Consider the following 25,919-nt stretch of genomic DNA (forward strand, 5'->3'; position numbering starts at 1 on the left):
TTAGTAGGAATGAAAATTGGTGCAGCCACTGTGGAAAACAGTTTGGAGATTCCTCAGAAAACTAAAAATAGAAACTACCACATGATCCAGCATTTCCACTTCTGGATATACATCCAAAGAAAACAGAACACTGAAAACGTATCTGCACTCCTATGTTTATTGCAGCATTATTCACAATAGACAAAATATGGAAACAACCTAGTGTTCGTCAAAGGATGAGTGGATAAAGATGATTATACCTTTTATACACACACACACACACACACACTGGGGTATTATTCAGCCATGTTAAAGAAGGAAACCCTTCTATTTGTGACAATATGGGTGGACTTTGAGTGCATTATGCTAACTAAGACACAAGTCAGATAGAGAAAAGCAAACACTGTATGCTATCACTTGTATGGGGAATCTATAAAAGCTGATTTCATAGAACAGAATAGAATGGTGGTTATCAGCAGCTGAGGGTGGGGGAATTGGGGAGATGTTATTCAAGAATACAAACTTGTAACTAGTAAATAAAAATTTTTGGAGTGCTAATGTACAGCATAGTGATTTTGGTTAACAATACTATATTATAAATATCAAAGCTGTTGATAAAGTAGATCTTAATTGTTCTCACCACAAAAAAATTATAACTATGTGACATGATAGAGGTGTTAGCTAGTGCTATGGAGATAATCCTGTTGCAATATATAAATGTATTAAGTCAATATATTGTACACCTTAAACATAGACAGTGTTATATATCAATTACATCTCAACAAAAAATAAAGGTTTACTATTTTCTAATAAATATTGCATGAAATTTTATTCATTTCTTATCTTTCTGCAAAAGAGAAATCAAAATGGAATTACTATCTAACTCAAATCTCATACTGGTAACTATATAGGGTAGTACAGTAGTGAGTTGCCAAATAGTAAGAACGAAAGGAAGGAAGAGAGGGAGGGAGGGAGGGAGTCACTGGCTTCAAATATGAGTCTGTCTTTCAAGTATTCAGCAAAGTTACAAGAAACCTATAAGTTTAATGTAACTACCTCAAAGTGCTAAATAAACATCCCCTACAATATAAACCTGACCTCTCTGAAGAAGATATGCCTTCAAATATCTGAGGATTAAAATTTACTTTTAAAATATGAAGAGTTCATTAAATCATTACTCTTCTCTATATGCAAAATATTCTCAGAATATTCCTCCAGCTCTAACACCCTCCTCTTTATTGTTTCTCTAACTCTTGTTTGATAAAAGTTGTTTTTTTTAAGACAGATAGCCTGTTTTCATATAGAGTATTATATTAGAACTTCAAGTAAATTCAAAGTAGCTAAAGAAGTCAACCAGAATTTTTTCTATTTCCCATTTCCTACAGATAATTTTACAACTAATATTGTGAATTGTGATGGATGAAGAAAGGGTATTCCATGAATTCAACATACTTCCACGTCCTTAATAAACTAGGAACATAAGTATATATTGTTAATTAAGTATATATTGTTAATTTTTGGTGAAGATGTCACCAAAAACTTTCACAGCAAATATCCTCAATAATGAAACATTTTTATTACTGATATTCTCGGATATTAATCTTAAAAAAAAAAGAATGCTTGCCACCTCAGCTAGGAAGAATCAAGTGGCTGGAGATTTCTGAAATAGCTTGACTAGAGCCATATATCTGGGGCCTTGGCTCTTCTCCAGTTGGTGGCTGGGGTTAGAATGTACTGGGGTTGGAATATCCTAGGAGGCCACTTAATTTTCATGTCTAGAGGCTGGGCTAGAATAGTTGTAATTGCCTGGAAATTTCGTCAATGCTTTATTTTCTTGTGTCCTCTCCACATGGCTAACTTGGGTTTCATTACATAAGAAGTCCCCAGTCCCCGGGCCACAGACAGGTACCGGTCCATGGCCTGTTAGGAAACAGGCTGCACAGCAGGAGGTGAGTGGCAGGTGAGCAAGCGAGGCTTCATCTGTATTTACAGCCGCTCCCCATTGCTCACATTACCACCTGAGCTCTGCCTCCTGTCAGATAGTGGCGGCATTAGATTCTCATAGAAGTGTGAACCCTACTGTGAACCGCACATGTGAGGGAGCTACGTTGCGCACTCCTTATGAGAATCTAATGCTGGATGATCTGAGGTGGAGCTGAGGCAGTGATGCTAGCGCTGGGGAGCGGCAAATACAGATATTATCATTAGCAGAGAGGTTTGACTGCACAGAGACCATAATAAATCAATTGCTTACAGATTCATATCAAAACCTTATCAGTGAGTGGCAACTGAAAACAAGCTCAGGGCTCCCACTGATTCTGCATTATGGTGAGTTGTATAATTATTTCATTATATATTACAATATAATAATAATAGAAATAAAGTGAACAATAAATGTAATGCGCTTGAATCATCCTGACCATACCCACTGCCCCAGTCTGTGGAAAAATCTTCTATGAAACCGGTCCCTGATGCCAAAAAGGTTGGGGACCACTGCCTTACATCATGAGCATCTTGTAGTCGCACTTATTATGTGGTTGCTGGCTTCACCTAGAACGAGTGTTTCAAGAAACTAAGGCAGAATTTGCAGGACTTCTGCTGTAGCCTCAAATGTTACACAGCATCACTCTGCCAGCCCAAATTTAAGTACTAGGAGGTAGAGCTCATTTGTGGGCCATCTTTGGACGGGTAAAATAATTTTTTTCTTGGAACACAGAAGACATAACTTGTGAGTATCCAGTGATTTTAATAAGAAATCTGATATTAGTGTGATTTCCTCTTTCCTCATAGAATATTCTTGAAGTCTGAGTATTTTTCTTTCCAATTGTGCCCACAGAATTTAATACAGGCACTAGCATGTAAAAGGTATCCAAATACTTGAGGTACAGTTACACTTGGTTGCAATCCTGCTTTTGATCTTCATTATTTTAGCATGGGTATTTAAAAATTAATGTTCTAATGTCTCAATGATATTGTCACATAATTTCACTGTTTATTATATTAAGAGCCAAAACATCTCAAATTAACCTTCTTTCTTGTTTATCAGAGTTGTCAGTCTAGCCCCCTGATAGTCTGTGGAGAAATATCATTTCTCCTGGTTTTTCCTTTGAGACAATTTCCTTTCTTGAAGTTCAAATTTCTCTCTCAAAAAAACAAAGGAGCATACCAACAAACAAACCTCTTTTCTCTTGTTGACATTTACACTGAGGTCTGCTGTTACTGCATCAGCTGTTTCAGTTAAGTTGCCCAGGCTGTTGCTGGGTAAATGAGCAAGTATCTTGCTTTTAAAAGTGGCTTTATATCTTTTAAACATCAACCAATATGATATAAACAATTTAATGCTACAATTATAGTTTAAGCAGATTTTTTTTCACTCTACATGCCTATTAGCTTAACCTCTTGTTTTACCTTATCACGTTTAGGCTAATTGTACACCAATTACATCTTTCACATTTGCAGTGTTCATCCTATTTCTGAAATAAACAAGATTTTTAATAAAATTTTATATGGTGCTCTTCATCCTAAGACATTAGTGAATTTAGTTACCGACTACAGAACATTTGAGTAAAGTAAGAAAAATTCTTGAAATAGATTTCCTTTTCATTTTGAAATGTATTTACTTATTGGGATGCGACATCTCATTTACAGGAGCAGCCTGTTATAGCCCGTGGTGGGTGTTCAGAGGCTGATAAATTCAATCCAAAAATTCTGTGCTCAAATTAGCATAAAAAGAGCAATTCCAATCACTTAACAGAATAATTTCTTTTGTGCACAGAAGCAACAGGAGTACTTATGTATTTGTATAGTTCAAAAATATCATTTGAAAATAATGGCCCTTAGTCTCGCCTTAAGGTCCAAGAAAAAAGCAGGCTGCCAAAAGAAATTAAAAATCCTCCAGTGGAGGAAATTAAGTTTACAGGCTAAACAGATTTTAAAGGGATTTGAACAGAGCTGATTACAGGCAGGGCATTAAGGAGATTAGATTTGTTTTAAATAAAGAGAATTGTAGAATACATAAAAATATCCAAAATGAATTCAAGTATCTCTGACACAAAGAGCTAGTCTTGGCCTTCAAGAAAGCGAAGTACTGGCCGTTTGCTGGATTCAGTGTTATTACAAGAAGAGACAACAGAAAAGCACCTGCTCCAAGGTGAGAAAACACCACATGATCTAGGACGTCTTTTCTGCTTCTATATGCCAGTACCAAAGACTAAAGCCTCTGCCATGGGTTTAAGCACAGGTACACAGAGAGCAAAGTACTATCATCTTTATATTTTTATTACTGAACGACAATAATATTCAGATAAGGAGGTGAGGTTTTGTTGGGCTTTGTTTTTTTTTTTTCCCCCAGACTTGGAAACAATGGCCAATATAGCATATGCTGCCCAAAGTCACAAACCTTGTAAGCAGCAGAATTAGGGCATAAGCCTAGATATCTTGACTTAACTAAGCTTTCTTAGTTCCCAGTAGTTGCATTTTATCCTGAGAAACACACGCCTTCTTGTCAAATGCTACAATAGGTAATACAGTGAAATCAGGAAATTGCCTGTGTTTATTCACTGAAGCTGGGTGGTGGGCAGACTATGCCTCTTAGATGCAGAAAGTATATACATGTTGATTAGGAGGACAAATTGTAATCCACATTCACACTAGTCTTTATCCATAGGATTGTTAGTCCTGGTAAGGCTCCTGTGGATTGTCCAGCTTTCTACAAGAAAGCTGAGATCCAGGTAGGATAAGTTATCTGATTCCACAAATTAGTGTCAAAGCCTGACCATAATCTTTATCTCCTAACTTCTCCTCATTGCTTCACACTGTTGTCTTGCCTTCATTCAGAGAACTTTAGACAGTAAGACTAAAATTATAGTTTAGAAAATAACTCTTCTCTTAAGTGGAGAAGGCAAGTTTTTGTGACATTTTAATCTAGGTGAATGAAAAAATATCACTCAGGGAAATTTGTTCCAAATTCTATGGTTCATCCAAACAGGACGAACCTTGAAGCTTCATGACTACAGAGTTATTGATTATATGAGATAGGTAATTATCTTCAAAAAATTAACTACTACCAATCACTCAACAATAATTAAACATTCATTTTAGTTGAGTTGGTATAGGAATGAATGAAGGAAACATTTGAAAGATAAAACTATACATTTTAAATCACAGTTTTATAAAATGTTTTCCAGTAGCATAAATGAGACAGGAAAATCTCACTTGAAAAACACTGATGTAACAGAAAAGTAATGTGACGTTATTAATGTGTACTTTTTATAGGAAAGAGATGATGAGGGGATAGAATTTAAGATAAAATGTTAGGTTTTAAGAGGCAGAAATGAAAAAAAAAGGAGGTGGAAATGGAAACCTGGAGCACAGCCTGACTGTAATAAATGTGTATTAAAATAATTAGACAAATAATGAAAATGTTATATAAAGCCAGTCAAGAACACTAACATCTGATTTAGAAGGATCACAAGATGTCTTTTGGCCCAGCCTTTAGCCTTTGCATAACCCTATTTTTTTTTTTTTTTTTGTTGTTATTGTACGTGGGCCTCTCACTGTTGTGGCCTCTCCCGTTGTGGAGCACAGGCTCTGGCCACGCAGGCTCAGCGGCCATGGCTCACGGGCCCAGCCGCTCCGTGGCATATGGGATCTTCCCGGACCAGGGCACGAACCTGCATCCCGTGCATCGGTAGGCGGACTCTCAACAACTGCGCCACCAGGGAAGCCCCCATAACCCTATTTTATAGATGTAGCAACTGAGGTCAAAGAATGTTAGCAGTACCAAGTGTGTATATATATATATATATATATATATATATACATACACACACACATATATATATTAATATATACTTATGAATGAATAAATACCAACATTTAGTTAAATTCATCAAAGTATTTCCTAACTTGGAGGACCTCTTGACTATGAAATCAAAAAGTCCCTCCTGTGTTTCAGGCACAGCTCAAACTAGCTTGTCAGATCGATCTATTTTTGAGCTCAACTTCTTCTTTGTGTCATCTTTAGCCTTAGGCAAGATGACAGGATCCTGATGGCAGGATGCTGCAGTTGTCTGAAGCCCCAAATCATAAGATCACTAGGTCTAGAGGGAGAAAGTCTCTTCTTAAAGTTCCTCTGGGAGCCAAAGAAGCTTATGTTCACAGAAACCCCAGCAAGTTTCTGCAATTCTCATTGTATCTCATTGCATAGGGTTTTAAGCCCAGCCCTTCACAGTGGAAAATGGGATAGGATATATTGATTAGCTTAATCTATTTAGGATCATTGATTGGAAATGGAGGTAGGATCAATTCAAGGGAACCATGTGGCCAAAAATGAGGAATAGGTAAATTCACGTGGGAAGATTAAAATATTGTTGAAAGTAGAAGGGGTGAACGGAAAATAGGAAAACATATTAGGGTAATGCTAGTAACTTAAACACAGAAGCGAAAAATGGTTCAAACCCACTCTAGTGTGTAGGTGAACAGACAGGTGGGACAGCTCTCAGAGTCCCAGGCTGGTAAAAACTCTGCCAACTTCAACATGTGCTTCTCTAGCTGGTCCTGAAAATCCTCTTTATTGCAGCCCTCCAAAAGAGGGAAAACATGGAAAAAGGCCATGAAAGGATATTTTTAATTTTTTCCATTAACATTTAATATAAAAACAGATATGTTTATAAAGCATACATGAATAATCCCATATAACCACCTTTCAGGTCAAAGAAAATCATCAAGAAACATCCTTCTTGTCTCCTCCTTATCACTGCCTCTTCCCTCTGACCCAAAGGCAACCCCACTCTTGACTTCTAAGCCATAGATTAGTTTTGGCTTTTTAATGGACTTCAGATCAGTGGACATCACAGAATTTTATGGCCAGGCCTAAAGTGGTATTTGGTACTTTCGTTCAAATTCCATTAACTAGAAGTTAGTCACATGGACATACCTGCCTGTTGGGAGGGTATGTGCCCACTCAGATTGCGGTGAGCAGCTAGCTGTAGGGGAAAGCCAACAAATATCCACTGTGGTCTTCCTGAGTGTCTCTTAATCAATCCCTCCTCCAGAGACTATAGCACAATCAGGGTCCTGGGTCCAAACTGTAAGAATCCATCATCTTCCTTACCAAGCCAGGGAAGAGATGACTGTAAATATTAATGTTTTAGTACTTTTGTCCCTATTAAAAAATGAGTTTCTTTTAAGTAAATCCAAGCAGAATCAAGATTCTCTCTACAAGATCACTCTCCTATATATTTCTGAAGAGAAGTGTAGAGAGAAAAGGAGAAGGGGTTGAAAGTCAGCTGATCTGCCCTGAATCATCCAGTAGTAAGAGTCACATACGTGCATATCATTGGTTATGGATATTTAGTCAGTAGACGTGGGATGGGGAATATTGCCTCAGCAATTTCCTTGCCAATCTTGGCCTAACTTACCTTTCAAGTGTTATGTTCACCTTTACAGTTGTAATGGACTGAATTTTGTCCCCCTCAAGTTCGTATGATGAAGTCCTCACTCCCAATGTTACTGTATTTGGAAATAGGGCCTTTAAAGGAAGTAATTTAGCTTAAAAGAGGTCACAAGGTTGAGGCCCTAACCGAAATGTTCTGCTCTTAAGAGAAAGAAACACTAGAGTACCAGAGCATGCAGGAACAGAGGAAAGGCCATGTGAGGACTCAGCAGGAAGGTGGCTGCCTGCAAGCCAGAAAGAAAGGCCTTGCCAAAAACTAATCCTGCTGGCACCAGCCTAAGCTCTTTTAGTTCATGAACTAGGTGTCAGTTCACTAAAGAGCATTTGTTAATCACTACAGGTAAAACAGACCCATAGAAATTCCAGTTTAGTAAAGGAAGGAACATCATTTGACCTTGAAGAAGGTAGAGCCTTCATTAACAGAGGCTTTTGGTAGCAATACCTGTCAGCCATACCATACTATTGTCTTATTTAAGACTCAAAAACAATGCTATAAGCTATACTACTTCAGTGTGGCAGACTGTCATCTCATATACTACACCACCTCTTTTGAAATGTTTGCCAGACTAATAGAGAATATGGACCTATCATTTCTTTGCTTTGCCTTTAATGTCACTAGATTGACTTTGCAACATTAACTAACAAGTATATATTTGGGTATCAGCATTCCAAAAAACTTAGCAAAACAGAATTTAAAATAGTGGCTTCCCCAGGCATAGAACGAACTTATCCCTTAGTACAGATTTTTTTCCTCACTTGCTTGAAGGGTTTCATCATTTCACTGAAGTGCCTACAAATATCTTTGTAACCATGTATTTTCAAGGTTCAAAAATCTAGTTCTTAACTGAGAACTCCCTATGGAAATGGTCACATGGTGGAATGGCTTTAACACAGTTTAAAGCCTTCCTAACTATCTTATAGCAAAACATGCACAATGGGTTTTCAGCTTAAAGAACACTTTTCTTTAGGAAAAAAAGTCCTGTGTACAATGTGGAGTTGTAGACAATGATCCTAGGCTTAACTGAAGTCATATTTTATGTTTCCATTCAAGCCAGTTGATTTAGCTCTCTACAAGCAGAGAACTGTAAGCTGCTACGCCCTTCAGCCTAATTTTGGCGGTGTGGGCTGTAATTCTGTTGTCAGATTTACTATCAATGATAGGATAGGGCTTCCCTGGTGGCGCAGTGGTTGAGAGTCCGCCTGCCTATGCCTATTCAGGGGATGCGGGTTCGTGGCCCGGTCTGGGAAGATCCCACATGCCGCGGAGCGGCTGGGCCCGTGAGCCACAGCCGCTGAGCCACAGCAGCTGAGCCATGGCCGCTGAGCGTCCGGAGCCTGTGCTCCGCAACGGGAGAGGCCATGACAGTGAGAGGCCCGCGTACCATTAAAAAAAAAAAGAGGATAAAGGGGAAATTTGAGGAATTGCATCATATTTTTCACTTCCCAAGCCTTGTACCTACAAAGTTGCCTTTGATGGAAAAGACTCAAAGGCTCTTCATTACAAATAATAACGAAGGACATAATTGTAATGGTCTACTCAGGGAGATTTGGCTAAATAGCTGCTAGATTGTAAGTTCCTGCATTTTGAGTTGCATGGAAAATACAAGGCCAGTATTTTTCCTTTTCCTTAAAACGACATTCCAACTTCAACAGTTCTCTTGTTCATTTGAAATTTACCTATAAAAATCTTTCCTGAATCAGAAGACCACTTGCAAACAATTTTGAAGTCACCTAGAGCTTCAGAGGCCCATTAGTTCACAACTGTGCTGTTTCTATCATGCTAGTACTTATAGCTTTCAAATGTGGTAACCCCATTTTCTTCCCACACCAACGCTTCCAATCCATTCAAGGCTTTCTTTGCATCTTTTTTCTGCTACTAAGACCAGTTATTGTCAGTTGTTGTTCCGCTCTCCGACAATGATATTTATTTATAAGAAACAAAATATTTGTAAACAAAAATGTTGCTGTTCCTTATGCATAACCGTGAGTTTCACAGTAATTCCAAATAGCCCCAAAGATTCAGTTTTACCTGGTTGCAACACTCATGTTCTTACAAGTTGCCTCAGGACTTTCCCTATTTTACCCACATAATTGCAATTTACTCTGAAATGTTAAATAGATAAATCAATACATACCAGTTCTAGTTTAGCACTTTTCGGAGTAATAATTAACTCTTCTATAGTCACTTGGAAGAAATCTTTTTCCAGGGCAATTAGTTTATATATTACTCTAGGAGCTAATGCCCCCTCTGAAACACATCTTGGCATCTTAGTTTGGCCCTTGGTTACAACCAAGCTGCCTTATTCCTTCATAACAGATGAGAACCCTGTATGCCTCAGCTGTCCCTAATTAGGTTACTCTGTATTTCTCCAAGGGGCTGATTAAACATGACTCAGCTTTTTCCAAACTTTTTTTTTTTTAAAGAAGAAAATGTTTTTATTAATTACCACATGAAATTGACATGACATCCTAGTAGGCTGAACTAGGATAAATAATGCTGTTATAAAATTTACATTTCTCACATCCATTTCAGAAGAAAATGTTAGGTATTAGGGCTCTTCTAGGTCTTATGGACAAATTTCAGTAAACCTTTTGTTTTTTAATAGTAAACAGCAATTAACATATTTCTCAAACTGTGCTAAGAAGTAGTTAGCAAGGTAACTCTGAAATCTGTGATCACTGGCAGGATTAGGACTGTTTTGTTAAACATTAGGAAGCACATTTCTATTTTAGAAATGCTTTAGAAATGTTACTAACGTAATGTTAGTGCATCTTTTTCACTGGTAAGGCAACTGCTTGCTGTGGGTACCACAATGATTAGCAAGTTTCTTAAGTAACAGATACATGAGGAATCAAGACTCAAATTAGTCTCCTTTCCCAACTTTGCTCTCTTTTGGAGCAGAAACAAATAGCTTTGTCATTTGTACATAGGGAGGTTAATAGTTTGAAATTCAGTTGCTGTAATCTAACTCACAATTTAAAAGGGGACTAGATTATTACTAGGAATGTCTTTGAAATACTTCTTCTAGTTTTTAAAATAACCAGGCTTCTGAGTAACTTCTCAAACCTACCTTTCTATTTGGGTACGTGACTTGATAAACATAACACATTTGACCTGTATAGTAGTAATTTCTTCTATCACCTATATTTCACCCTCAATAATGGTTAGAGTTGTGGTTTCAAACAATTTCTACATACAAAGCATCATCTTTAAATAAGTTTCCTTTTCACTGAACTGAGATTCTTTTTCCCACTTACGTGCCTGTGAATGGTAATTTGAACATACACACACTTACTTTAGGATGTGTATATATGTATTTTTTAAGTAAATTACTTTTACCATTAGAATAAAACTAGACTACAGGGACAACTCTGTGAAGACAGTTTGTTCTTCCTTAGAACTCCTCCTCTAGGTTGAGGAAGGCAGGTACAGTTCACTGAAGGATGTGATGAGGCTGAAGTAAGTCTTATCATCATCTGTTAACCCCACATTGCCAGATCTCACCACCACAGCTACATGCATGTCAGCTTCCTCAGCAGCACTGGCCTCTCGGGTAACGTCCGTCAGAAACAAGTTGTTGATTGAGCACCCAATGCTGCTGGCAATCTTTCGATAACTCTCACTCTCCACTTTGTGTCCAATCTCTGTACCAAAGTGACCGTCCACAAGCTCAAGAATATCTCCCTCTGTAGAATGCCCAAATAACAGTTTCTGTGCCTCTACACTCCCTGAAGAATAGATATACACCTTCATTCCCACCTCTCTCCATTTCCTGACTGCTGGAACCACATCTTCAAAGAACTCTGCTTTCATGCTCCCAGATTTGAATGCTGCCCTCCACATGTGGCCCTGCAGGTGTTTCAACACCGTGGTCTTCCGGTCCAGAGATATCTGCCAGCACTCGTTAACTACCACGGCCTGGATCATTCGCTGCAGGTCACCCACCGCATTCCCGGATGCTGCTGGGATCGGAACAGCCCCATCCAGGTGGGAGTCCTCTTCAGCCTGTTTCCTCAAAAGATTGACCCCCTGCTGGCACTCCTCTTCTTCCCAATGTGACTGCAGATACTCTTTAACACTATCTTTGATGTAAGGAAATAAAATGTCCTTCACGAAAGCAATCGGGGTTGTGGTACTTTCAATATCTAACAGGATCACAGTGACTTCGGCGGGCACCGAAAGCGCACAGCCCTTTCCCCTCCGGCTGCTACTACGAGAATCGACCTACTGGTAGGGAAGGCGGAGGGCAGTGCCAGCTGCGCCCAGCAACCTGCTGGGCTTCCGACAGCCCCGAAAAGAGGCCCAGAGCGCACAACCACGCGCGGCCTGATGCACGAGGCGGAGAGGACATGTCGGCGCCCCTGAAAATAGAGAAACCCGCAGCACAGGGACCCTGAACTCGCAAGCTGCCCGGGGCTCGGATTCTTTTTTTTTTTAAAGGAAGAATCAGACCATTTTGTCAAATTCCCCAAATTGTGCTGAACAATCTCAAGGACAGATCTGTTCAGGACCACTAAATAGATTTAATCAAAATTTATTAATCAATTTGAAGAATCTCAATTTATTGAAATATATACACAAAACATTTTTTATTTTTCCGGTAGTTGCTACCGATGGTGCTTTAAGAATTTTCTTTTATCCTTCATGGTGAGCTTCATTAACAAACGTTTAGAAACTTTCCATCACTCTGGGGGTACTTTCAGTTATTAAAACTATTTAGTACAGATTATATTTTAATTTTATATTGGATGCAAAGCCCTCCTCATTCTGCCTACCAATACCAATTTATTAGTCTTGCTAATAACTTTCTTACTCGTGAAACTTGGGCTGAGATGGAGGTAAATATGGTAGGATTTTCCCCCTCCTTGTTTACTATGCTTGCTTCTCTGGAGTTGTATCAGAGAAGGGGGAACAGCCCTTGTTAAGCTGCCTGTACTTTCTTGTAGTTGCAATTACTATTTCCTTACATGAGCATCGTATGTACATGGTGGTAAGGTTGTTGTTCCCTTTCCATCGGTTATCAGCTCTTACTAAGCTCATTGTCTGCATGGGTAGTATATCCCAAGCATCTCACAAATGCATTTTTCATCCTGCATAAAATTCAACTTCATCTCCAGCATGAGACATGATACTGCAATCTCAGATGCAACTCATTTTTGTCCATATTGTGGCAATTTCCAGTAGCCTCCAAGCTCATCTATTTCCAGAATCCAACTTTGGGCCTAAGAAAAATGTGCAGAATCTCTCAACAACCCAGAAATTGCAGAAGTAGTTCTTTTCTCCTCACTGTATGACCATATCACCCATGCCACCTCTCATTAGAACTTTCTCTACTATCAGATTTTGGAGAAGTTCAACAAGTCCTATGGCTGAGGTAACATCCTTGGTATTATGAGATATCTGGCACCCCTGAAATACAGAGTCCTGCAAAACTCAGATGTATTATCTCTATATTTCTTGCTGCATAAGAAACCATTCCAAACTCATCCCGAACAGCAGTCATTCATTATCACTCACACAGAACTTTGTTCTGAACATGCTGCTATTTCCACTATAATTTCTGCCTGATTTGCTAACTTCCAGTAATAAAAACTGATCTCAAACAGCATTTCACAACATCCTCTTGCAAGTCACAATGGAGATTCTTCTAGTTAGAAAATTTTCCTCTATTGAAATGATTTCTAATAAAAGAGACCAAGGTTACTAGTGATACAGATAAAATGTAATTTAAGATGGTATTTCTCAAAATACTAATCTCTCATCATGTATCATTAAAGTGCCCTGTAGTCAAACACTTCTGGAACAGAGCTGATAAGCTATTTCTCCTGTGTGAAGATTAATAAACCACAAATGTGCATTTAGGTCACTGAGCAGTCTTCTAGTGAAGACACAGGGTTATACATGCTCTGCTGAATTCCTGGCACTACCATTCAGTACCTCGGAAGTGGCAAATGCCTCGGATTCTTCATCTATGAAATAAGACCAGTAATAACTTTTGCTTCATAGGAAAATTGAGAATGAAATAATGTATATAAAGCTCTAAACCTGACCGATACATACACTTAGTAAATGCTCACTGTTAAATATGAGTATTATAAATATTTCTGAAACTTATTTGACCACGGATAACTATTTTGAAAAGTTTTGGATTAGGGATATATTTAATGAAAAACAATTGTGTGTTTGCTTTTCTTTGGCTCATTTGATGCTGGGCATTAAATATGTCACTTTCCATCCCTTGCCTTGAACTTGAGGGCACTGAGGTTGCTGAGAAGTCAAACATAACCTGCTTCATTCAAAAGCAATTTTTTTCCATAAATGAAAACAGAAGTTTCTAACTTCATACTCTTAGATGGCCAATAGTTATATTAAGTAAGGCTGACAGAAGGATAGAGAGAGTAAACACTCATGACCTCAGAAAAGATTAAGGAATAGCCAAATGAAAATTGGGTGAGAGAATCTGGGAATCATATTCATAAAAAGATGGTCCCAGAAGCAGCTAAGGAGGAGTATGGAAAAAAATGTTTACGAGATTTCACTAACAGGGTCAGCCCAACTAACAGCTGAACTTGGGCTTCTTTTCTCCCTTCTTTGTGTATTATCCTATGGTAAACAAAAGGAAACGAGAGGTCTAGAAAGGAGGCGATGGTGCTGACTATTTATTCCAGGGTGAATATAACAGAACCAGGGTTGGAATAAACCTTAAAAGTGACAAATCCAGATCCCTGCCAGATCAAGAGTTCTCTGTCCAACATCCCTGGCAGATTGTCATTCAGACTCTAAAATATTTTCAATAACAGAGACTCACTGCTGGTTCAGGCAGACTTACAGACTACCTCTAATTATTCACAATTTTTTTTTTATTAAGCCAAACTCAGCATTCAATAACCTGCCACAATCTGGTGTGCTTCTATCTTCTAAAGAAAAATAAAATAAATCTAACTCTTCTTTCAGTGGGCAATCCTTTGAAAACAGATATCATGGCTCTCAAGTTTTTGTTTCTTTAGGTTTAATTTATCTAGTTTATACAGAGTCCACATGATCTTCTGGATAATCACTAATCTGAATTTCATCTAGTGGCTGCAGTGTCATTTTCAACTATCTCACTTAAACATTTTCACTAAGGATAAATGTAATGTGAATATATTCATCTTTCTTGTTTTGCACTCTATGATGAATTCTGAGTCTGCCTTCAGATATAGATAACAGATATTTATATACTAGGATTTCATCACTGGACCTGAGTCAGAAAAGAATCTGAATATAATCCTCTGAATTTGTACCAGGTAATGCCAATCTGCTGAATTTCAGATATATATTGCTGGTTCATACAATGGAAAATTAGATTTTTCTGTCTGGTTACTTAGAGTGCATGACAAATAGTCTAAGGCAGTGGTGACTGACATCATGGGAATTTTTCTGACATATTGTGAAGACTGCTGAACTTCAACTTGATTAGGAAAATCCAATAATCTGAAGGACAAGATGATTTAAAAATCAAAGCAGTCAAGTATAGTTGATTACTAGGCAAAATCAAGCAAACAAACAGAAACAAAACCATGGTTTCAGTTCTGGTGCTAATCAGTCTTTGATTCAATGAAGTAAAGGACATGGTAGGTCATGTTGCCTTATCTTTCACATATTTTGAGCACCTGACTCCTTATGCTCCAAGAAATAAATATCAAAAGAAATAAGAGCAAAAAAGTCTTTAGAATTGCAAGAGCAAACACTCATCAGCTCTACCTTGACCACACTCTTGAAATGTTTTGTTTCCATTGGAAAGGGGAAAAAACTCTTTTTAATTCAAGAAATCTATTGATAGCACGATTAGTGATTCAAAGATGAGTATTATGGGGCTTCCCTGGTGGTGCAGTGGTTGAGAGTCTGCCTGCTGATGCAGGGGACACGGATTCATGCCCCGGTCTGGGAAGATCCCACATGCCATGGAGCGGCTGGGCCAGTGAACCATGGCTGCTGAGCCTGCGCGTCTGGAGCCTGTGCTCCGCAATGGAAGAGGCCGCAACAGTGAGAGGCCCGCATACAGCAAAAAAAAAAAAAAAAAAAAAAAAAGATGAGTATTATGGATTTCAGAATAATTCAGGGAAAGCTTTTCTCTTGATTTTTTAACTGGAGGTTCAAAAGTAACGGTGATCTATTTGCCTTTCCTTCTGCAGTTCAAGGTTAGTACACAGAAAAATTCACTGATTGGATGAGGATAAAAGTAACAGCATTGACATTTTTCTGTATACATTTGTATGTTTTACCCAGAATCTATCTATCATGATTGCATTGAATGTGTTGCAGAAAGAAAAATACTAAAACCATTACTAAAATCAGGCTCAGTCCCAGGTCCCATCACTCTGTAACACTTGAAAAACCACTGCTTTTTGTATCTGCTTTAGTCTTCAGGCTGCACTCAAGCTCAGCACATTTCAAAGTACTGCAAAGTACCTCACTATAGCTGAAGAACATATAAAGTGTACTAATAAAATGACCTTACTTAACTGGAATATCTTAGTTTCATGCTACTACCAAAAGCAAAGGAAATTAAATTTTAAGAACACATTTGAAAATGACCTGAAGGTTCATTGTTGAATCTCGATGAAGGAAATTACAGCAAGACTGCAGTTCCCACAATGTACTATCTTAGCACCTTATTTTATTGGCAGGCTAAAGTTTCTCACATAATCACAAAATTAATAAAAACTAAAGGCAACACAAGAAACTAAAGCTAAAATTCTAAATAAGCATGAGTCCAAAGTGAATAGCACGGAAGTTTATATTTTTCTTAAAAAGTTAAAGGGAGATACCAAGGAGGCGATGTAACTGTATTTTATGTTACAGCATAAAATGGGGCTCAGAGATATAGCAGTGATCAAAAAATGGGGGCTTGCCTACTTAGGAAATATTTTACAGTTATTGATTTTTAACAAAAGTAGCATTTCCAAGAACTCTTCCATGTTTCTCTAGAAATGCTGCAGAGTAAAATGCTGTTGAATTTATTCTTGGTTTAAACTTGCAGAGTCAGGGTTTTCAAGGCACTGAAAAGATGAAAGCAAAGAAATTGTTCAGAGACTTGTGAGCATCAATTTTGTTTCTTCCCTTTGAATGAGCTTATTGCTTTATTGTGACTTGCAACTGCTCCACTGTGACTTGCAACTTTTTTAATGTAGATTTTTCCTAAATAGTGACGTAAGTCTGTGTCTCTCTTAGGATAGGCAAGATTCTTTCTGAGCCAACAGCTATGTGCCTCATAAGGAAGCCAAAGTTATGGAGAAGTCTACCAGATACGCTCCACTGGCTCCTGCTTAGTGTTGCTACTTTGCTACTGTTGTGTTTAAGATCACTGACCAAATAAATGTGGAACTTACAGCAGATTGTGTGTATTTCCCCGCATTCTCTACCTATCTGCAAAGGTGCAGAACTTCATAATGGACTTTCTTTTCCTGTGAAGAAGAGGTTAACAGCAGGCATTGTTGACCTACTTGCTTATATACTGGAGGAGAGAAAATTAGAAATCTTTGGATATTTTTCCAACAAACTTCAAGAAATTACTTACAAGAACGATAGGAATTGAATGTCATTCAGTAGGAGACCAAGACACATCAAAAATACATCTACAAGTGGAACGACTCCCACAGAACATCTACTGAACACTGGCAGAAGACCTCAGACTTCCAAATCTGAGAAAATCTCCACTTAACTGGGTAGGGCAAAAGAAAAAAGAAAAAAAAAAAGAGACAAAGGAATCGGGATGGGACCTGCACCTCTGGGAGGGAGCTATGAAGGAGGAAAAGTTTCTACACACTAGAAAGCCCCCTCACTGGTGGGGACCGGGCATGGGAGGAGCTTCAGAGCCTCAGGGGAGAGCACAGTAATGGTGCAGAGGGCAAAACAGAGAGAATCATGCACAGAGGATTAGTGCCGACCAGCATTCCCCTGCCTGAGATGCTTGTTGGCTTGCCCACCGAGGCAGGTGGGAGCTGGGTGCTGAGGCTTGGGCTTCAGAGGTCAGATCCCAGGTAGAGGAATGGGGTTGGCTGTGTGAAGACAGCCTGACGGGGCTAGTATGACACAGCTGAGGGAGTGTGGGAAGAAGCCTGGGCCCACGAGAGAGGCAACGGACCATTGTTGGGGGGTGCATGAGAGGGGCAGGCCTGCCTTAGGAGCTTCTTTCTCCGTGCACTCACAGACAGCAGGGTACCACCTACATGAGCTCCAGGGGTGGGTGTGAGCTAAGGCTGCTATCTCAGACCCCAGAGGTGAGTCCTCTACCGCTGCCACCACTGCCACCAAGGGTCCTGTGAGGAAGTGCAGGTCACTGCCCACACCTTTCTGGAGCCTGCACAGCCCGCCACTGAGGATCCTGTGATCCTGCGCCAACTTCCCCAGGAGAGCACATGGTGTGCCTCAGGCTTTGCAACTTCCTGCCAGCCTCTGCTGCTGCACGCACTCCCCACACATCTCAACTGTGACTGCCGTATCCCTCCCTCTCCCCAGCCTGAGTGAGCAAGTGTGTGCTAATCAGCCGCTGCTTTTGCCCCCTCTCACCTGGGCGGGGAACAGATGCCTGAGGGTGGCCCACATGCAGAGGCGGGTCCAAAACAAAAGCTGAACCCTTGGGGCAGTGCGACCAAAGAAGAGGAAGGGAAATCTCTCCATGCAGCCACAGAAGCAGCAGATTTAATTCCCACAATCAACATGGTAAACCCTGCATCTGTGGACTATCTGAATAGACAATGAGTGTTCCCACACCTGAGGCTGTGGACATTGGGGGCAACCGTGCACTTTGGGGGCAAGTACATGCAGGACTTGGGCCAGGTCAGAGTCTCAGATGGCCCCAGAGTAGATCCGGAAACTGACCTAGAGATATTGGAGGATTTCCTGGGAAGGCAGGGTTTGGCTGTGGCTCACTATAATGGCAAGGACACTGACAGCTGAGGCCCCAGGAAAATACTATTATTATTACTATTAGTTTTTGTTTCATTTTGTTCTGGTGTTTATTATTCTTCTAATTTTAATTTATTTCTTTTCTTTTTTATGCTTTTATTTGTAGTACATTTTTTATTTTTTTCTATTTACTTTTTCGTTATATTTTTACTTGTTTTTTCCCTTTGTTTTGCTTTGTTGTTATCTTTTTCAAACTATATTCTATATTTTTCTATTTTTACATTACTTTTTCTTGTTTTTTCCTTTTGTTTTCTTTCTTTTCCTTTTTTAATCTTTTTGTGTGTTTGTTTTATGCTTTCTTTGCCTTTTTTTAGTTTACTTTCTGCTCTTGATTTGTATTTGGTTTTTTGTTTTTGTTAATTTAGTTTTATTATTTGTTTTCATTTTGGGATTCACTTACTGTTTGGTTGCTCTCATCTTTCTTGTTTTCTGTTTGTGTGTGTGTGTTTGTATGTGTATTTCTTTGTGTGTTTTCATCTGTTTGGTTTTGCTTTTACCATTTATCTCGGGGTTTTATTTGTCTGTTCATTTTCTTTTTTTTCTTTTCTTCTGAACCATAGAGCTTGCAGGTTCTTGGTGCTCTGGCCAGGGGTTTGGCCTGAGACTCTGAGGTGGGAGAGCTGAGCCCAGGATGTTGGACCACCAGAGTACTCCTGACCCCAGGGAATATTAATCTGCGAGAGCTCTCCCAGAGGTCTCCATCTTAACACCAAGACCCAGCTCCACCCTATGGCCAGCAAGCTCCAGTGCTGGATGCCTCACACCAAGCAACTAGCAAGAGAGGAACACAATCTCACCCTTAGCAGACAGGCTGCCTAAAATCATACTAAGCTCACAGACACCCCGAAAAACACCACCTGACATGGCCCTGCCCATCAGAGGGACAAGATCCAGCTCCACACAATAGAACAAAGGCACCAGTCCCCCACACCAGGAAGTCTACACAAGCCACTGGACCAAACTCACCCACTGGGGGCAGACACCAGAAGTAAGAGGAACTAGCTACTGCATCCTGCAGAAAGGGGACCCTAAACACAGTAAGTTAAACAAAATGAGAATACAGAGAAATATGCTGCAGATGAAGGAGGAAGGTAAAAACCCAAAATACCAAAAAAATGAAGAGGAAATAAGCAATTTAGCTGAAAAAAAAATTCAGAGTAATAACAGTAAAGATGATCCAAAGAAGGAATCAATAGCAGTATAACTGAGGCAGAAAAACGGATAAGCGAGCTAGAACATAGAATGGTGGATATAACTGCCACAGAACAGAATAAAGAAAAAAGAATGAAAAGAATTGAGGACAGTCACAGAGACATCTGGGACAACAATAAACACAACAACACTCAAATTATAGGGGTCCCAGAAGAAGAAGAGAAAGAGAAAGGGTCTTAGAAAATATTTGAAGAGATTACAGTTGAATGCTTCCCTAACGTAGGAGAGGAAATAGTCAATCAACTCCAGGAAGTTCAGTGAATACCATACAGGATAAACCCAAGGAGAAACACGTTGGGACACATATTAATCAAACTATCAAAAATTAAATACAAAGAAAAAATACTGAAAGCATCAGAGGAAAGGCAACAAATATCATACCAGGGAATACCCATAAGGTTATCAGTTGATTTTTCAGCAGAAACTCTGCAGTCCAGAAGGGAGTGGCAGGATGTATTTAAAGTGATGCAAGGGAAAAACCTACAACCAAGATTACTCTACCCAGCAAGGATATCATTCATATTTGACAGAGAAATCAAAAGTTTTACAGACAAGCAAAAGCTAAGAGAATTCAGCATCACCCAACTAGCTTTACAACAGAGGCTAAAGGAACTTCTCTAGTTGGGAAACAAAAGAAAAGAAAAAGGCCCAGAAAAACAAGCCCAAAACAATTAAGAAAATGGTAATAGGAACATACATATCGATAATTACATTAAATGTAAGTGGATTAAATGCTCCAACCAAAGACACAGACTGGCTGGATGGATATAAAAACAAGACCCATATCCGAGCTGTCTACAAGAGACCCACTTCAGACCTAGGGACACATACAGACTGAAAGTGAGAGGATGGAAAAATATATTCTATGCAAATGGAAATCAAAAGAAAGCTGGAGTAGCAATATTCATATCAGATAAAATAGACTTTAAAATAAAGACTGTTACAAGAGATAAGGAAGGACACTACATAATGATCAAGGGATCAATCCAGGAAGAAGATATAACAATTATAAATATTTATGCACCCAACATAGGAGCACCTCAATACATAAGGCAAATGCTAACAGCAATAAAAGGGGAAAACAACAGAAACACAGTAATAGTGGGTGTATTTAACACCTCACTTACACCAAAGGACAGATCATCCAGACAGAAAATTAATAAGGAAACACAAGTTTTAATGACACAATAGATCAGACAGATTTAATTGATATTTATAGGACATTCAATCCAAAAGCAGCAGAATACACTTTCTTCTCAAGTGCACATGGAACATTCTCCAGGATACATTATATCTTGGGTCACAAATCAAGCCTCAGTAAATTTAAGAAAATTGAAATCGTATCAAGCACCTTTTCCAACCACAACACTATGATAGTGGAAATCAATTACAGGAAAAAAACTTTAAAAAACACAAACACATGGAGCTTAAACAATACACTAGTAAATAACCAAGGCATCATTGAAGACATAAAAAAGGAAATTAACATATACCTAGAGACAAGTGACAAAGAAAACACGATGACCCAAAACCTATGGGATGCAGCAAAAGGAGTTCTAAGAGGGAAGGTTATAGCAATACAATCCTACCTCAAGAAACTAGAAAAATCTCCAATGAACAATTTAACCCTACACCTAAAGGAACTAGAGAAAGAAGAACAAAAAAACCAAAGTTAGTAGAAGGAAGGAAATCATAAAGAGCAGAGTGGAAATAAATGAAATAGGGACTTCTCTGGTGGTCCAGTGGCTAAGACTCCACACTCCCAATGGAGGGGGCCTGGGTTTGATCCCTGCCCAGGGAGCTAGATCCCACATGCCACAAACAAGAGTTTGCCTGTGGCAACTAAAGTTCCCACAGGCTGCAAATAAGACCGGGCAAAACCAAACAAATAGATAAAAGACTCAAGAAATAAACGAAATAGAAACAAAGAAAACAATAGCAAAGATCAATAACACTAAAAGCTGGTTCTTTGAGAAGATAAGCAAAATTGATAAACCTTTAGCCAGACTCATCAAGAAAAAGAAGGAGAAAACTCAAATCAATAAAATTGGAAATGTAAAAGGAGAAGTTACAATGGACACCACAGAAATACAGAGCATCCTAAGAGACTACTACAACCAACTCTATGCCAATAAAATGGACAACCTGGAAGAAATGGACAAATTCTTAGAAAGGTATAACCTTCCAAGACTGAACCAGGAAGAAATAGAAAATATGAATAGACCAATCACAAGTAATGAACTTGAAACTGTGATTAAAAATCTTCCAACAAACAGAAGTCCAGGACCAGGTTGCTTCACAGGTGAGTTCTATCAAACAATTAGAGAAGACATAACACCCATCCTTCTCAAACTCTTCAAAAACATTTCAGAGGAAGGAAAACTCCCAAGCTCACTCTATGCGGCCACTATCAGCCCAATACCAAAACTAGACAGAGATAATACAAAAAAAGAAAGTTACAGACCAATATCACTGATGAATATAGATGCAAAAATCCTCAACAAAATACTAGCAAACAGAATCCAACAGCACATTAAAAGGATCATACATCATGATCAAGTGGGATTTATCCCAGGGATGCAAGCATTCTTCAATATAAGCAAATCAATCAATGTGATACACCATATTAACAAAGTGAAGAATAAAAACCGTATTATCATCTCAATCGATGCAGAAAAAGCTTTTGACAAAATTCAACACCATTTATGACAAACACTCTCCAGAAAGTGGACATAGAGGGAACTACCTCAACATAATAAGGCCCATATACAACAAACCCACAGCAAGTATCATTCTCAATGGCGAAAAACTGAAAGCATTTCCTCTAAGATCAGGAGTAAGACAAGGATGTCCACTCTCACAACTATTATTCAACATAGTTTTTGAAGTCCTAGCCATGGCAATCAGAGAAAATAAATAAATAAATAAAAGGAATCCAAAATGGAAAAAAAGAAGTAAAACTGTCACTGTTTGAAGATGACATGATCCTATATATAGAAAATCCTAAAGATGCCACCAGAAAACTATTAGAGCTAATCAATGAATCTGGTAAAGTTGTAGGGTACAAATTAATTCACAGAAATCTCCTGCATTCCTATACACTAACAATAAAAGATGAAAAAGAGAAAAGAAGGAAACAATCCCATTCACCATTGCAACCAAAAGAATAAAATACCCAGGGGTAAACCCCCCTAAGGAAGTAAAAGACCTGTACTCAGGAAACTATAAGACACTGATGAAAGAAATCAAAAATGAAACAAACAGATGAAGAGATATACCATGTTCTTGGATTGGAAGAATCAATATTGTGAAAATGACTATACTACCCAAAGCAATCTACAGATTCAATGCAATCTCTATCAAATAACCAGTGGCATTTTTTACAGAACTAGAACAAAAAAATTTTAAATTTGTATGGAGACACAAAAGACCCTGAATAGCCAAAGCAATCTTGAGGGGAAAAAATGGAGTTGGAGGGAACAGGGTCCCTGACTTCAGACTATACTACAAAGCTACAATAATCAAGACAGAATGGTACTGGCACAAGAACAGATATACAGATCAATGGAACAGGATAGAAAGCCCAGAGATAAACCCACGCACCTATGGACACTTAATCTATGACAAAGGAGGCAAGAATATACAATGGAGAAAAGACAGTCTCTTCAATCAGTGGTGCTCTTCAATAATACTGGACAGCTACATGTAAAAGAATGAAATTAGAACACTCCCTAACACCATACACAAAAATAAACTCAAAATGGATTAAAGACCTAAGTTTAAGGGCAGACACTCTAAAACTCTTAGAGGAAAACATAGGCAGAACACTCTTTGACATAAATCACAGCAAGATCTTTTTTGAACCACCTCCTAGAGTAATGAGAATAAAAACAAAAATTAAAAAATAGGACCTAGTTAACTCAAAAGATTTTGCATAGCAAAGGAAACCATAATTGAGATGAAAAGACAACACTCAGAATGGGAAAAATATTTGCAAATAAAGCAACTGACAAGGGATTAATCTCCAAAATATACAAACAGCTCATGCAGCTCAATATCAAAAAACAAACAACCCAATCAAGAAATGGACAGAAGACCTAAATAGAAATTTCTCCGAAGAAGACATACAGATGGCCAACAAACACATGAAAAGATGCTCAGTATCACTAATTATTAGAGAAATGCAAATCAAAACTACAATGAGGTATCACCTGACACCAGTCAGAATGGCCATCAACAAAAAACCTACAAACAATAAATGCTGGAGAGGGTGTGGTTAAAAGGGGACCCTCTTGCACTATTGCTGGGTATGTAAATTGATACAGCCACTATGGGGAACATTATGGAGATTCCTTAAAAAACTAAAAATAGATTTACCATATGACACAACAATCCCACTCCTGGGCATATACCCAGAGAAAACCGTAATTCAAATAGACACATGCACCCCAGTGTTCATGGCAGCACTATTTACAATAGGCAGGACTTGGAACCAACCTAAATGTTCATTAACAGAGGAATGGATAAAGAAGATCTGGTACATATATACAATGAAATGTTACTCAGCCATAAAAAGGAATGAAATTGGGTCATTTGTAGAGACATGGATGGGCCTAGAGACTGTCATACAGAGTGAAGTAAGTCAGAAAGAGAAAAACAAATATCATATATTAACACATACATGTGGAATCTAGAAAAATGGTATAGATGATCTTACTTGCAAGGCAGAAGTAGAGACACAGACATAGAGAACAAATGTATGGATACCAGGAGAGAAAGTGGGGGTCGGAGAAATTAGGAGATAGGGATTTATATATATATATATATATATATATATATATATATATATATATATATACTATTGATACTATGTATAAAATAGATAATTAATGAGAACCTACTATATAGCACAGGGAACTCCACTCAGTGCTCTGTTGTGACCTAAATGGGCAGGAAATCCAAAAAAGAGGGGATATATGTATGTATGTATAGGTGATGCACTTTGCTGTACAGTAGAAACTAACACAATATTGTAAAGCAATTATACTCTAATAAAAATTAATTTTAAAAAATAAAAAAGTGGCCATATTAACCAAAGCAATCTACAGATTTAATGTGATCCTTATCAAAATACCCATGACATTTTTCACAGAGCTGGAACAAATAGTTTTAAAATTAATATGGGGGGAGGGATAGATTGGGAGTTTGGAATTGACATGTACACAGTGCTATATTTAAAATAGATAACCAACAAGGACCTACAGTATAGCAGAGGGAACTCTGCTCAATATCCTGTAATAACCCGAATCACTTTGCTGTACACCTGCAACTAACACAACGTTGTTAATCAACTATGCTGCAATATAAAACTTTTTTAAAAATAAGAAATATTAATATGAAACCACAGAAGACCCTGAATAACCAAAGAAATCCTGAGAAAAAAGAACAAAGCTGGATGTATCAGGCTCCCTGACTTCAGACTATACTACAAAGCAACAGTCATCAAAACAGTATGGTACTGCCCCCCCCCCCCCCAACAGACACATAGATAAAAGGAACAGAACAGAGAGCCCAGAAATATACCCATGCACTTGTAGTGAATTAATCTAAGACAAATGAGGCAAGAATATACAATGTGGAAGACACACAATAAGTGGTGTTGGAAAAACTGGACAGCTACATGTAAAATAATTTAATTAGAACATTTCCTCACACCATATACAAAAATAAACTCATAATGGATTAAAGACCTAAATGTAAGGACAGAAACCATGAAAACTCCTAGAAGAAAAAAGTAGATAGAACGTTCTTTGACATAAATCATAGCAATATTCTTTTGGATATGTCTTGTCAGGCAAAGGAAATAAAAGCAAATAAAGAAATGGACCTAATTAAACTTACAAGTTTTGCACAGCAAAGGAAACCATCAACAAAACAAAAAGACAACCTATTGAATGGGAGAAAATATTTGCAAATGATATGACCAATAAGGGATTAATATCCAAAACATATAAACACCTCATAGAACTCACTGTAAAAAAAAAACAAAAAAAAAAACTTGATTTAAAAAAATGAGAAGACCTCAATACACATTTTTCCAAAGTAGACATACAGATGGCCAACAAGCACATGAAAAGATGTTCAACATCATTAATCAGCAGGGAAATGCAAATCAAAACCACAATAAGATATCACCTCACACATGTCAGAATGTCTAGCCTGAAAAAGACCACAAATAACAAGTGTTGGTGAGAATGTAGGGAAAAGGAAATCCTTATACACTGTTGGTAAGAATGTAAATTGGTGCAGCCACTATGTAAC

General features: G+C 38.3%; 1 protein-coding gene across 1 annotated transcript; it reads right to left on the bottom strand.

Moving 5' to 3' along the window:
• Positions 1-10,844: 10,844 nt before the first annotated feature.
• On the bottom strand, positions 10,845-11,494 carry LOC307184448 (enolase-phosphatase E1-like; the record flags this gene model as incomplete). The annotated part of the gene is made up of 1 exon (XM_079917971.1): positions 10,845-11,494. Exon 1 carries the CDS (start codon positions 11,361-11,363, stop codon positions 10,845-10,847), a length of 519 nt encoding a protein of 172 aa, XP_079774097.1. The 5' UTR covers positions 11,364-11,494.
• Between the last annotated feature and the right edge of the window lie 14,425 nt (positions 11,495-25,919).

The sequence above is a fragment of the Stenella coeruleoalba genome, assembly GCF_951394435.1.
Source record: "Stenella coeruleoalba genome assembly, chromosome: 3".
NCBI classification, from domain to species: domain Eukaryota; kingdom Metazoa; phylum Chordata; class Mammalia; order Artiodactyla; family Delphinidae; genus Stenella; species Stenella coeruleoalba.